The following is a 14,681-nucleotide window of genomic DNA, read 5'->3' on the forward strand; positions in this document are numbered from 1 at the left end:
GTGTGTGTGTGTGTGTGTGTGTGTGTGGGTGTGTGTGTGTGGGGGGGGTTGTGTGTGACTGTGTTGGTGGGGGTAGTGTGTAAGTGTGTGGGGATGCATAAAGTAGTATATTTTTTCAATTCTAATTTCATAAATTATTTAAAATTGTTATAAACTCTCAGTTTTTCACAAAGCATGAAGATTTGTTAATAATATGACCACCATATCTTAAATTATTGGGTTTAAATTATTGTAATTATGTATCCCCGTACCTCCTAAATTGCATATTAAGTGCACAATTTGCATAATATAGCATTTTCATTTAAGAATCTTTACTTTTATTTGAATCATCTCTGTGTTCTACATCAGCCCTGAAAATGTAATAACAATAATACCACATTATCTTGAGATATTGGACAAAACGTGTTGAATTTAAGAATCCAGACAGGTGATTTGGTGCCATTATTGACTAGGGCTTAACATTGAACTGTCCGTGACCTTTTTGACGTTTTCTGATCACTTACAAATTAGATATTGAAGCAATATCCTCATGAATTGAAAGGGTATGTTCCTGAGAAGCTTCTCTGTAACACCAGAACCACAGTTTAATTGTGTCCCCTAACACATCAGTATGCTAAATCCAGACAAAAGATTGCAGCAAAAGAAACAAAGCACCAACACAGGAGAGAGAAGGTATGTTTTTCATGCAATTTGTTTTGCTTCATTGGATACAGAAATGATGCTGGACGATGTCCCATAGGTAGTTAACTAGCTAATGTTTGCCAGCTAGCTTAGTGTTAGACTTTCCATGCAACTAGTAGAGTTTTTGTGATTAGCTAGCACGCTAGCTAGTTTTCTAACCAGGGCCGTTTCTAGCTCTTTGGGGGCCCTAAGAGAGATTTGGTTGCCCCCCCCCCCCCCCATTTTAGTGACCCCCTCTTGACGGTGGAGAGAAACATTTTAGTTTTCATGCAATTCTACTCATTTTGCCATGGGGCAGGGAGAAGAAAAAAACAGTTTTACAGCTTATTTCCTACCATTCTCCCCATTTTGCCATGGGGTGGAGAGAAATTTGCAGTTTTAAAGCGAATATCATTAAATGTTACACATTTTGTAATGACATATGCCATGTTAATATGACTAATATTAGTGAGAATGATTAATGGGGCCCCCTGGAGGTCAGGGCCCCTGGGCACGTTTGGCATAGAAACGTTTGGTGATCGACTACGAATGTCTCGGAGATCGACCAGTCGATTGCATTTGACCGGTTGAAACCACTGTTATAAGGTTAGATAGCTAGCTACTTTTTGTCAACAAACCTATGAGTAAGGTTAGTTAATTTCCAATATAAACACTTGCTACCTTAATGTTAGCAAGTACTATTATTGCTAGCTGTATAACGCAACATCTAGTTAGGTAGCTAGGCCTAGCTATAGGCCTAAACTATAGAAATCATTATAATGATAACTAGTATAAGTAGGTTAATGTAGAGTGTCTATGCTAAATTGTCATACATTCTTCTTCTCTACCGCAGATTCACATAAGGTTTTTTTGTAAACATTTTATTTAACCTTTATTTAACTTGGCAAGTCAGTTAAGAACAAATTCTTATTTCCAATGACGGCCTACCCCAGACGACACTGGGCCAATTATGCGCCGCCCTATGGGACTCCCAATCACGGCCGGATGTGATTCAGCCTGGATTCGAACCAGGGACTGTAGTGACGGCTCTTGCACTGAGCCCAAGTTCTCAGACTCCAGAATGGGAAAATGCTTAGAAGAAAGAAACAGATGAAGACAGAGACGTTGTTGATTTCCATTGTTACTTGTAATGTTAAAAAGGAGATAAAAAGAAGGGCTGTCCCCGACTAAAAATAATCTTGGTCGACCGAGAGTCGTCTGTTTTTTTGACCAATCGATTGGTCAAAACTTTAAAATGTGTATTTGTCCATATATAGACACACCCTAGGTTTGAGTAAAATCAACTGCTGAGCTTGTTAAATGCTTTAAGACACGCAAATTACTAGAGAGGGAGCTAGAGATCAAAAACCAGAAGAAAGAAACCTGTTCCCACCCTCCTCCTCCTGCTGCCCGCTGCTGGCCTTCGCAGATTCTGCCTTTAAGCTCCTGAAGTTGCCGGTAATAGGCCACACCAGCGGTCGGCAACCTTTTCCATTTGGAATGACAAGTTATCTTAACATTTCGACTGATCTGTGTGCCAGTTATGATTTTCATATGCACATTTTCATGGAACAGTTTTATTTCATTTATAATAAGGTCTTCATATCTCAAAATCAATGTAATGTGGTTAAACACAACTCTATCTAAATGAAAATGATACAAATATAAAACAAACTTCTATTTCCATTGCCAGTATGTAAAAATAGCCTATATAAAGCAAACAAATAAAAATATTGCAGCTTGCAAATTTCCTGATAAAAATAAATATCTTACAAATCACATTGGCTACGCATGGCCTGTCTGCAAGGAACTTGAAACATTGTATCAACTATTAACTTCGTCAGCCCCAAAGCTCATGCTAGCAAACCTTCAACATTGTATAAAATATTCTTGGCCTTCAGAGTTTCCTGCCCCAGTGAGCTCCAGACAGGCAGACACAGCTGTAGGCTATTTGCGCAAGGGATAAGAAGTAATCAGGAAGGCCAATTTTATGACGTTTCCACCCGACCAGAGTATAACATTTTTCCCCCTTTCATTCTGAGTGGTTATCGAAAGGGAGAGAGCTGTAAAGATTTTTCAAATTGGCTACTTGAGGAACTATTTTCATTCTTAATGGATGTAAAAGCAGACTTTGTTTACTTACAGTTTGAGGCAAAGAAAAAAGCTTAAGCCAAGTTTTATGTGTAATCAAGTGCGTGTCCTTACTCAAGATTGACAGAAGCCCAAATTGACAACTTGTAAATGGTATTAAATAAACCTCCCCAAAATTCTTCACGGCCTCTGCAATGGATGAGTCCACTCAGACAGGCGTGAATCAGACAGATTTCTCGTGTGCCATAATTTTTTTATACACAGTGGGGAGAACAAGTATTTGATACACTGCCGATTTTGCAGGTTTTCCTACTTACAAAGCATGTAGAGGTCTGTAATTTTTTATCAAAGGTACACTTCAACTGTGAGAGACGGAATCTAAAACAATTTTTTTATGTATGATTATTAAGTAATTAATTTGCATTTTATTGCATGACATAAGTATTTGATCACCTACCAACCAGTAAGAATACCGGCTCTCACAGACCTATTAGTTTTTCTTTAAGAAGCCCTCCTGTTCTCCACTCATTACCTGTATTAACTGCACCTGTTTGAACTCGTTACCTGTATAAAAGACACCTGTCCACACACTCAATCAAACAGAATCCAACCTCTCCACAATGGCCATGTCCAGAGAGCTGTGTAAGGACATCAGGGATAAAATTGTAGCCCTGCACAAGGCTGGGATGGGCTACAGGACAATAGGCAAGAAGCTTGGTGAGAAGGCAACAACTGTTGGCGCAATTATTAGAAAATGGAAGAAGTTCAAGATGACGGTCAATCACCCTTGGTCTGGGGCTCCATGCAAGATCTCACCTCGTGGGGCATAAATGATCATGAGGAAGGTGAGGATTCAGCCCAGAACTACACGGCAGGACCTGGTCAATGACCTGAAGAGAGCTGGGACCACAGTCTCAAAGAAAACCATTAGTAACACACTACGCCGTCATGGATTCAAATCCTGCAGCGCACACAAGGTCCCCCTGCTCAAGCCAGCGCATGTCCAGGCCCGTCTGAAGTTTGCCAATGACCATCTGGATGATCCAGAGGAGGAATGGGAGAAGGTCATGTGGTCTGATGAGACAAAAATAGAGCTTTTTGGTCTAAACTCCACTCGCCGTGTTTGGAGGAAGAAGGATGAGTACAACCCCAAGAATACCATCCCAACCGTGAAGCATGGAGGTGGAAACATCATTCTTTGGGGATGCTTTTCTGCAAAGGGGACAGGACGACTACACCGTATTGAGGGGAGGATGGATGGGGCAACCTCCTTCCCTCAGTAAGAGCATTGAAGATGGGTCGTGGCTGGGTCTTCCAGCATGACAACAACCCGAAACACACAGCCAGGGCAACTAAGGAGTGGCTCCGTAAGAAGCATCTCAAGGTCCTGGAGTGGCCTAGCCAGTCTCCAGACCTGAACAAAATAGAAAATCTTTGGAGGGAGCTGAAAGTCTGTATTGCCCAGCGACAGCCCCGAAACCTGAAGGATCTGGAGAAGGTCTGTATGGAGGAGTGGGCCAAAATCCCTGCTGCAGTGTGTGCAGACCTGGTCAAGAACTACAGGAAACGTATGATCTCTGTAATTGCAAACAAAGGTTTCTGTACCAAATATTAAGTTCTGCTTTTCTGATGTATCAAATACTTATGTCATGCAATAACATGCAAATTAATTTCTTAAAAATCATACAATGTGATTTTCTGGATTTTGTTTTAGATTCCGTCTCTCACAGTTGAAGTGTACCTATGATAAAAAGTACAGACATGCTTTGTAAGTAGGAAAACCTGCAAAATCGTCAGTATATCAAATACTTGTTCTCCCCACTGTAGCCTATATTTGCCACTGCTCGACTAAAACAATCTTGGTCGACTAACAGCTTATTGACCAAACAATCAACCAGTCGACTAAATGGGGTCAGCCCTAATATTTTTTAGGTATTAGGTATTTTCACTTGGTAATGAGTAGTGTGGACGGACCACTAGAGGGCAGGCTGGGCTCATGGATAGTTGCCCAACAGAGCCTGGGAGACAAGGTAACCAGAGTCAATTAAGCACAGCTGACGGTACTAATGAGATACTCTCCTTCCCCTATAAAAGAGAGAATGGAACCAGAAGAGAGAGGGGAAAACTATCTCTGGAAGATGGCCACCGAGAGAGAGAAGCTGTGCTGAAAGAACCACTAAGACGGTGACAAAACCGTGATTTATGTTTGTTGTAGTTTAAAGATTATCCTATTGTGTTCTTGTTTCATCTGGAGAAGAAGATGTGTGTTTTTCCTTGGAAGATTTTTCATTGATTATGTTTGAATGTTTTTGTTGACAAAATACTCTCAATAGAGAACCGTGTTCAATCAGAAAAACCTTTTTCCTGACTCGTTTATTCCACCTTCCCGCTTTAGAGTGACGCCTAATTACTTGGTACGCTCACATTGGTGGAGGATACGGGCATTAGGTGGACGAGTGACACAAGGATAAGTGAGTAAATCAAGATTCTTCCAATAGACCCGGAGGAACCATTCAAGAACGATGGATAACGCCCTACTACAACAATTGTTCACAGCACAGCAGACAACCATTATGCCCCACAATGTCCTAGCAAGGATGAGCCCATGGTCACGGAGTCATCACTGCCTACCCCCACACATCCCGTTTTGAGGGGGCAGGATCAACACTGTTGGTTAGCAGAGATAGCCCCAGCCTCAGAGATTCCGGTGCAAGTCGAAGGACAAGATGTGGTAGCTATTCTCGACTCGGGAAGTATGGTTACGTTAGTAGAGGAGCGGATGGTGACCTCCGCAACACTGCTACCAGACAAAGTAGCCGTATCCTGTATCCATGGAGACACCCACTATTACCCCACTGTGAATCTGCCTATTCTCACTCCAAAAGGAAGGTGTACAGTCAGGGCCGGGAAAGTGCCGCAGCTGAAGGTGCCATTATTGATCGGGAGAGACTGTCCTTTATATAAGGAGCTTCGGCAGATGACGTTATGCACGGGAAGAAGGGGGACAGGAAAGAAGAGAAAATCCAAGCCCGAGGTAGTAGTCCTACAAGGAGACGTAGCCGCGTCCTCGTCCTCTGCAGCAGAGGAAGAAATAGCGACCCAACGTTTACGACAGATATTCCAAGAAACCACCGATGAAGACACATGTGAAGGGCTATACACAACGCAGGAAGGAAGGAGCAACCAGGCGCTAAGGGATATATTTGAAGCTCCATTCGAGGAGGGAACCTGGAAGGGATTCTCCTCGGTCACCCCTGATGGGGATGTGGAACAACCTCCACATCCCTCTACCGAGGTCGACCTGCCCCAGGAATTAAAGGGACAGTTCGGCACCTCGCAGCATAGAGACCCAGACCTAAGGGAGGCCATGAGGAAGGTGAAGGTGATCGACGGGAGGAACGTCGACGGATCAGGTGAGCCCCCTCTTCCTTACTATGCAATCAGGCGGGGTCTCTTATACTGGGTCGTACGACGAAGGGGGGAAAACCAGGAATTACTAATGGTGCCTAGGCCATACAGAGATACAGTTCTACAGTTAGCCCATTCCCACGTCCTAGGAGGACACCTGGCACGAGACAAGACTATTGACAGAATCATGCAGAGATTCTATTGGCCCCGGGTCACCCGGGATGTGGCCAGGTATTGTAGGACGTGTGATCAATGTCAACGTACAGCCCCACGGCCACACCTACGTAACCCTTTGATTCCTCTCCCCATCATAGAGACTCCCTTTGAACGCATAGCTATGGACCTCGTAGGACCCCTCCCAAAATCCGCCAGAGGACACGAGTACATCCTAGTGGTTATAGATTACGCTACCAAGTTCCCGGAGGCCATACCCCTGCGTAACATGTCGTCAAAGGGAATTGCCAAGGAGTTATTCCTGATGTTCTCTCGTGTGGGCCTCCCCAAGACTATCTTGACTGATCAAGGAACCCCGTTCATGTCCCGGTTGATGAAGGACTTGTGTCGGTTATATCAGGTTCAACAGATACGTACAAGCATATTCCACCCTCAAACAGACGGGTTGTGTGAACGCTTGAACAAAACGATAAAAAGCATGTTGAGAAGGGTGGTGTCCCGAGACGGGAAAAACTGGGACATGCTTCTCCCACACTTAATGTTTGCCCTGCGAGAAGTACCCCAGGCATCCACTGGATTCTCTCCGTTTGAATTGCTCTATGGCAGACCCTGTCGAGGAATCCTCGACTTAGCCAAGGAGACCTGGGAGACCCAACCATGCCCCTTTCGATCCACAATAGAACACGTTACCCTGATGAGAGACCGCCTGTCAGCAGTGTGGCCCATAGTCAAGGAGCATATGGAGAAGGCCCAAAGGACCCAAGGCCGGGCCTATGATAAGTCTGCGACCCCCGTGAGTTCACCGTGGGAGAGAAAGTGATGGTGCTTGTGCCCACGGCCGAACATCGCTTGCTGGCGCAGTGGAGGGGGCCCTACGAGGTAATGAAAAGGGTCTCACCGGTCAATTACCTCATCAAGCAACCTGACAGGAGGAAGAAGGTCCAAATCTATCACATAAACCTGCTGAAGACATACCATGGACGAGAGGAGGAGGTGGCTTTGATGGCCCTGGAGGGCAAAGGAAAAGAGGAGGCTCTACCACAGGTGCACCGTGGCCAAACTCTCCTACCGGAGCAGTCAAGACAGCTAGACAAGCTGATTATGAACTTCGGTCGAATATTCTCTCCATTCCCAGGACAAACAGATGTCCTGTTCCACCATATCCACACTGAACCCGGCAAGAAGGTGCATATCCGCCCTTACAGGATTCCTGAGGCTCGCAGAGTCATCGCTAAGAAAGAGGTGAGGGAGATGTTGAGGATGGGCGTGATCGAGCCCTCGACGAGTGAGTGGTCCAGTCCCATAGTCCTGGTCCCCAAATCCGATGGTAGTATGAGACTCTGCAACGACTTTAGGGGCGTGAATGCCATCTCTACATTCGATGCGTATCCCATGCCCCGCGTGGATGAACTCTTGGAGCGCTTAGGAAAGGCCAAGTTCATCACTACCCTGGATTTGACGAAGGGATATTGGCAAGTGCCGGTGGCTCCGGAGGATCGCCCAAAGACTGCCTTTGCCACTCCAGAGGGGCTTTTCCAGTATGTGAGGATGCCCTTCGGACTGCACGGTGCCGCTGCAACCTTCCAACGCCTCATGGATGCCATTCTACGGCCCCATCAAGAGTATGCAGCGGCGTACATAGACGATGTGGTCATCCACAGCGAGGACTGGGATAGTCACCTCCTGCGATTACGGGCGGTGCTCGTGAGTTTGGAAGCCACAGGGTTGACAGCCAATCCAAATAAATGCTGCCTGGGTTTGTCCGAAGCGGAATACCTGGGGTACACCGTGGGGAATGGGAAAATACGCCCACAGGCAGAGAAGACCAGGGCAATTCGTGACTGGCCTCGACCCCGGACCAAGCGAGACGTTCGGGCCTTCTTAGGGATAACAGGATATTATCGCCGTTTTATCCCGGGATATGCAACCATTGCCAACCCCCTCACAAACCTTATCAGGAAAAACCTGCCAAACCAGGTAGAGTGGAAAGACGAGACGGAAGAGGCCTTTCAATTGTTAAAAGATGGCCTGTGTTCTGATCCCGTTCTACAGGCTCCGGACTTCTCACAAGAGTTCATTGTGCAGGTCGACGCCTCGGATACAGGGCTCGGGGCCGTACTAGCTCAGGGTAAAGGTGAAGCAGAGAAGCCGATTCTCTTCATTAGTAGGAAACTCAGTGATCGGGAACAGAGGTATGCGACCGTAGAGAAAGAGGCCTTAGCCATCAAGTGGGCCCTCGATTATCTCCGGTACTACCTACTGGGTCGGAGGTTTGCATTAGTTACTGACCATGCGCCCCTCACGTGGATGGCTGGTAAGAGAAACAATAACAACAGAATAGCCAGATGGTTTTTGTCTTTACAACCATTCTCTTTCCATGTCATCCACAGGGCCGGATCGAGGAACGGGAATGCAGACGCGCTGTCCCGACGTGACCAAGACGGTGCGTCTGGCGCCCGACCCTCAGGTTCGGTCCTGGGGGGGAAGGTATGTGGACGGACCACTAGAGGGCAGGCTGGGCTCATGGATAGTTGCCCAACAGAGCCTGGGAGACAAGGTAACCAGAGTCAATTAAGCACAGCTGACGGTACTAATGAGATACTCTCCTTCCCCTATAAAAGAGAGAATGGAACCAGAAGAGAGAGGGGAAAACTATCTCTGGAAGATGGCCACCGAGAGAGAGAAGCTGTGCTGAAAGAACCACTAAGACGGTGACAAAACCGTGATTTATGTTTGTTGTAGTTTAAAGATTATCCTATTGTGTTCTTGTTTCATCTGGAGAAGAAGATGTGTGTTTTTCCTTGGAAGATTTTTCATTGATTATGTTTGAATGTTTTTGTTGACAAAATACTCTCAATAGAGAACCGTGTTCAATCAGAAAAACCTTTTTCCTGACTCGTTTATTCCACCTTCCCGCTTTAGAGTGACGCCTAATTACTTGGTACGCTCACAGTAGTAAGTAATTATATGGTAATTATAAAGGTAACTAACTATAAACTTGAAACTTTACTTTAAATAGCTAAATCCTGTGTAACAACTAGCGATAGCATTGTACTTATGCAGATATGTAGTCTGTGGTCTATTAGTGTGTTTACCTTACCACTTGGGCGGCGCTTTCAGAACCTGATGATTGGATTGTCAGGATGGGTAACATACTATGTAGGTACACAATAATTACAAGTAAGTGTTCCTCAAGATACACTTCAATTTAACTAGCTAAATCCTGTATAACATATTGTAATTACATAGTACTTATGCAGAAATCAAATGTACTCTGTGGTGTACTAGTGTATTATTTTCTCACTTGTGTGGTGCTTCTAGAAGCCTCAAAATTAGGTCCAGGTTGTCAGGATGGGTAATCCACTAATAGATAACAATAATAGATACACATAAATTACTAGTTGTTTTGAGTAAAGTATAATGCCATTCACTTGGTATAAGTTTATAGTGAATCCCATTCCCAAATCTTCAAAACATTTATTATAGAGGCATACTAAGTATGGTAAGTACAGTCTATAAATTACAGTATATTCATCCATCCTCAACAGTAAATTAATTACCTTTTTGGAGGATCAAAACATTCTGGTGGATGAACAAATTGTGTTTTGTAAATCCAGAACATGTATCGATCATATCTTCTCGGTCTGCACAATAGTCAGAAATAGACTACAGGAAAATAAGCCTACTTTTGCATGTTTCATTGATTTCCAGAAAGCTTTTGATTTCATAAATAGGGATCTTTTAGCCTATAGTTTGCTAAAAACGGGTTGATTGGACATTTTATCACGCAATCCAGTCCCTCTACCAAGCACTAACTGCCTGTGTGTGAGTTAATGAATTTCCTACAGATTGGTTTCCCACACCGTCGGGTGTAAAACAAGAAAGAAAATGTTATTGGTGCAAAAGATGGAGACTCATGATCAATCAGAAAATAACACAGACAATGCATTTTCGAAAACCAGGTACTAAGAAAAGTGTTTTTCAGTTTTGTTTTGGTGAAGAAATGATTGAGTTCACTAGCAATTACAAATATTTGGGTCTTTATTTTGATGAACATATGACCTTTATATACGTCACATCTGCCCTGGCCGACTCAGCAAGTAGAGCTCTTTTTTTAACCTTTACTTAACTAGGCAAGTCAGTGCAGAACAAATTCTTATTTACAATGACGGCCTACCCCAGCCAAACCCGGACGACGCTGGGTCAATTGTGCACCACCCTATGGGACTCCCAACTCGAATCAGGGACTACAGTGACGCCTCTTGCACTGAGATGCAGTGCCTTAGTTGGATATGCCAATTGCCAGAATAGCCAGCAAAGTTTTTCAATGGCAATTTCAATAAAACACACACACAATACACACACACACACACACACACAATAACATATGCACTATACATATTGGCCAGTCTGAGATAACTCTGCCTAGAAGGCCAGCATCCCGGAGTTGCCTCTTCACTGTTAACGTTGAGACTGGTGTTTTGCGGGTACTATTTAATGAACCTGCCAGTTGAGGACTTGTGAGAGGTCTGTTTCTCAAACTAGACACTCTAATGTACTTGTCCTCTTGCTCAGTTGTGCACCGGGGCCTCCCACTCCTCTTTCTATTCTGGTTAGAGCCAGCTTGCGCTGTTCTGTGAAGGGAGTAGTACACAGCGTTGTACCAGATCTCCAGTTTCTTGGCAATTTCTCGCAAGGAATAGCCTTCATTTCTCAGAACAAGAATAGACTGACGAGTTTCAGAAGAAAGTTCTTTGTTTCTGGCCATTTTGGGCCTGTAATCGAACTCACAAATGCTGATGCTCCAGATACTCAACTAGTCTAAAGAAGGCCAGTTTATGGCTTCTTTAATCAGGACAACAGTTTCAGCTCTGCTAACATAATTGCAACAGGGTTTTCTAATGGATCAATTAGCCTTTAAAAATGATCAACTTGGATTAGTTAACACAACGTGCAATTGGAACACAGGAGTGATGGTTGCTGATAATGCGCCTCTGTACGCCTATGTAGATAATTGTAGCCGTTTCCAGCTGCAATAGTAATTTACAACATTAACAATGTCTACACTGTATTTCTGATCAATGTTATGTTATTAACCAAGATGGCACACTTTTGGTTGGCAACGGCTAGCAACAACACTGAGGGGAGATTTTGTAGAGTGCGCATTCATGGGTTGATAATTAGAGCCTATCCAACCTTTCTAGTCTTGGACAGCCAACAGTTGTTACTGAATCGGATGTTGCTGATAGGAAACAAAACACTAAAATGGTGAATGTAGTGGAAACTTGTCTATATGTAACAAGCATTTTAATATGGAATTACAGACTGCAATTACCACTAGTTATGAGTTATTACAAGTAACTATAACAATGTAATGAGGACCCCTTAAAATGACAGTCATCATAACATTAATCTGAATTCTTAATTAGTTGAATATCTGAAATGGCATGATTGATTGATTAATTGATTGATTAAAGGCAAGAAAGGGTGTTGGCTATAAGGCAGGCAAATAAAAATTGCAGTGTGAAGTTCCCACCCAATTATTCGCTCAGATAGCCTACATAAATGTGTTTGAGAAAAAAATGATTTAATCTTTAACATTCATCAATTACAGTAGGCTCCAAAAGTATTGGGACAGTGACACCTTTTTAAAGTAGTCAAAAGTTTAGTATTTGGTCCCATATTCCTAGCAAGCAATGGTTAAATCAAGCTTGTGACTCTACCAAATTGCTAGATGCATTTGCTGTTTGTTTTGGTTGTGTTTCAGATTATTTTGTGCACTATAATAATGTCATTTTGGAGTCACTTTTATTGTAAAGAAGAATCGAATATGTTTCTCAAGACATGCTAACCTCTCACCATTACAATAACAGGGGAGGTTTGCATTTTTTTTGGGGGGGGGGGTATGATATTGCGTCTGTAACTTTCTCACTCATCATAATTCATAATTCATTCAGGATTATCCATAATCATGGTAGCATCCACATTAATGTAGAGGTGTTTAGAAACATATTATATTCTTATTTACAATAAAAGTTACTCCAAAATTGCACAATACATTATTTACCATTGACTTTTATTGGACAGAAAAGAATCTGAAACTGGCTTGAGTGCCTGCTAATCATTGCCTGCTAGGAATAGTTTAATACACATATAAGTGAATTTGACCCAATACTATGTACAAAAAGTGCTGACATTTCTAAACGGTTCACGATATGGTAAACAAAAATCTGAAATGAAATCTAACAGTCTGCATTTAAACCTCATAGGCATTGTATCATTTCAAATCCAAAGTGCTGGAGTACAGGGTCAAAACAACAACAAATGTGTCACTGTCACAATACTTCTGGAGCTCACTGTAGCCTGTACCACTTGGGTTGACTTCACAAAATCAACTCATTTTCCATTGACAGCAGTCAAACGTTAAAACCAGCAGATATCTCCCACAAAAGCTCTCCAGTCTCAATATACACCGGTTACATGTATAGCTTATAACATTCATATTTCTCTAAATGATGAAGCAGTTTGCTTGCCCGATCAAACATTGAAGGGGCAGGAGACATATCTGGGAGATACAACATGCCGAATTGAGAGAGGTGTATTCTCGGGAACTGGTCATTGCACGGTTTATTAATTTAATAATACAGACTGACACAAGCTGTCAGTGAAAGCTAACGTGCATTAGCTGTATAGGCAAAACAGCTTCCGATTTCAGCACAATTTTTGGTGCTCATCGATATTTCCCTTAACCCGCAACGCTGTCGGTTTAAGCTCTTCTCACCAGAAAAGGTCAAACATATTTGGAAATGTCGAGGACCAAATAAACCTTTCTCACGCTACTACTGTGTGTGTGTGTGTGCGTGCGTGCGTGCGTGCGTGTGTGTGTTAAGCCTTTCATGAGTATACATCACACACATTCAATGCAAACAATTATTAGACCGTGGCACTTACTTCATCTGTTTCACGATGGTACTTTTTCCTGACTCCCCAGCCCCTGAAGGGATGAAAAGAGACAAGGGGGTATTAAGTAACGTTACATCAATGCTGTGGTTTTAATTTATATTCATAGTCTAACCAGAAAGCAGGTGTGTGATTTGGACACTTCAGACTATGGACAAGCAACCAGGAAGCCGATCGACAGGGTCCGGCCACCCCTCCTTCCGAAGAATCTTACCGAGCAGGAGTAGTTTTACGTCTTTCGCGGCTGTGACTCCATCTTCTTTGAGGTTTTTCTCGATAGCCTTGCTCCTGTCCAAAGCCGCTCTCTCCTCGGCGCTCAGTGTACATCCCATGGCTACACAACCTCTGATCTTCTTGATATCCAAAGTAACGGTTGGCGAGGACCGAAATATACGAGCAATTATTTCCCCCCTATTCCTTCCTTATCCGTCTCTAGGCTGACTCGCTCTCGTTCTCCCCTCTCGCTCGCGCTCTGCCGATGACTGGTTAAAGCATGAATAAATTCGCCACGACAACGTTTGACACTTGTTTGAAAAAAGGACTTGTCTTTGTATCTTGCGCTCACGCTCTCTTTGTCAGTGTCGTTGTGCTTGGTCCTCGGGCGGGGAAACTCTACTGGGCGGCGGCAACAGCTACGAGCGCTCGCATCGTTTAGCTTGCCACTCACAATGAACGGAGGAAGGAGAGTGCGTTTAGATCCGCACTACACTTGCTGACGTCAGGACCAAAGCGAGCATGCTCGAGCAACCATCCTGGTGGCAGAGTACCGTTATACCTGTTTGGCAGTCTCAAGTCAAAATAATTGTATTTATTCTACAGGGGTTTCGTTTTCGGATGGGCCAGGTTGTCTGTTAGACGTTGGGCTAGATGTGATCTTATTAAATCATAACTGGCTTGCAATTAACTTATTATGCAAATAGCACACAGTTTATCTAATTATTGGTCAATCACCATCATAAGTCCATCATCATCATCATAAAAACATCATTAGGCCTATCCTATTTGATATACATTTTTTAACTGATTCTTTTCAGGAAAAATAGCTAACTTCCTGCATTTCAACACATGTTGTAATTGGGCACGTAGCGAAATGTGCTGTTTTATAATGCTATTTTACACATTTTGTCATGAGTCTGAGAGAAGATTTTGCCATTTTAAAACTAATTTGCTGCAATTCTACATATTTTGCCATGTGGATGGGAGAATGGTTTGCTGTTTTAATGCTGATTTCATGCTACTCAACACATTTTGCTTTGAGGCTGAGAGAAAATGTTCCAGTTTTAAATCTCACTTTTAAAAGTGCTTATTCTGTTAACTCATAAACAAATAATGTTGTTGACTCATCCTATACTCCCGAGGCATTGCATCTCAGTGCAAGAGGTGTCACT

The 14,681-nt window shown here is 43.3% G+C and overlaps 1 protein-coding gene across 2 annotated transcripts in view; it reads right to left on the reverse strand.

The window, feature by feature from the left end:
• Nucleotides 1-13,975, reverse strand: part of LOC115109371 (guanine nucleotide-binding protein G(o) subunit alpha-like) — a 196,067-nt gene extending 182,092 nt beyond the window's left edge. The window contains exons 1-2 of one of the 2 annotated variants that reach the window (XM_029634196.2): nt 13,508-13,975; nt 13,285-13,327 (exon numbers count right to left, since the gene is read on the reverse strand). In XM_029634196.2, the coding sequence (XP_029490056.1) occupies nt 13,285-13,327; nt 13,508-13,625 (161 nt within the window). In that variant the 5' untranslated portion in view covers nt 13,626-13,975. The remainder of the gene's footprint in view (nt 1-13,284; nt 13,328-13,507) is intronic. The other variant, XM_029634195.2, reaches the window with a different exon arrangement.
• Nucleotides 13,976-14,681: the final 706 nt, after the last annotated feature.

The sequence above is a fragment of the Oncorhynchus nerka genome, linkage group LG25 (assembly GCF_034236695.1).
Source record: "Oncorhynchus nerka isolate Pitt River linkage group LG25, Oner_Uvic_2.0, whole genome shotgun sequence".
Taxonomy (NCBI): domain Eukaryota; kingdom Metazoa; phylum Chordata; class Actinopteri; order Salmoniformes; family Salmonidae; genus Oncorhynchus; species Oncorhynchus nerka.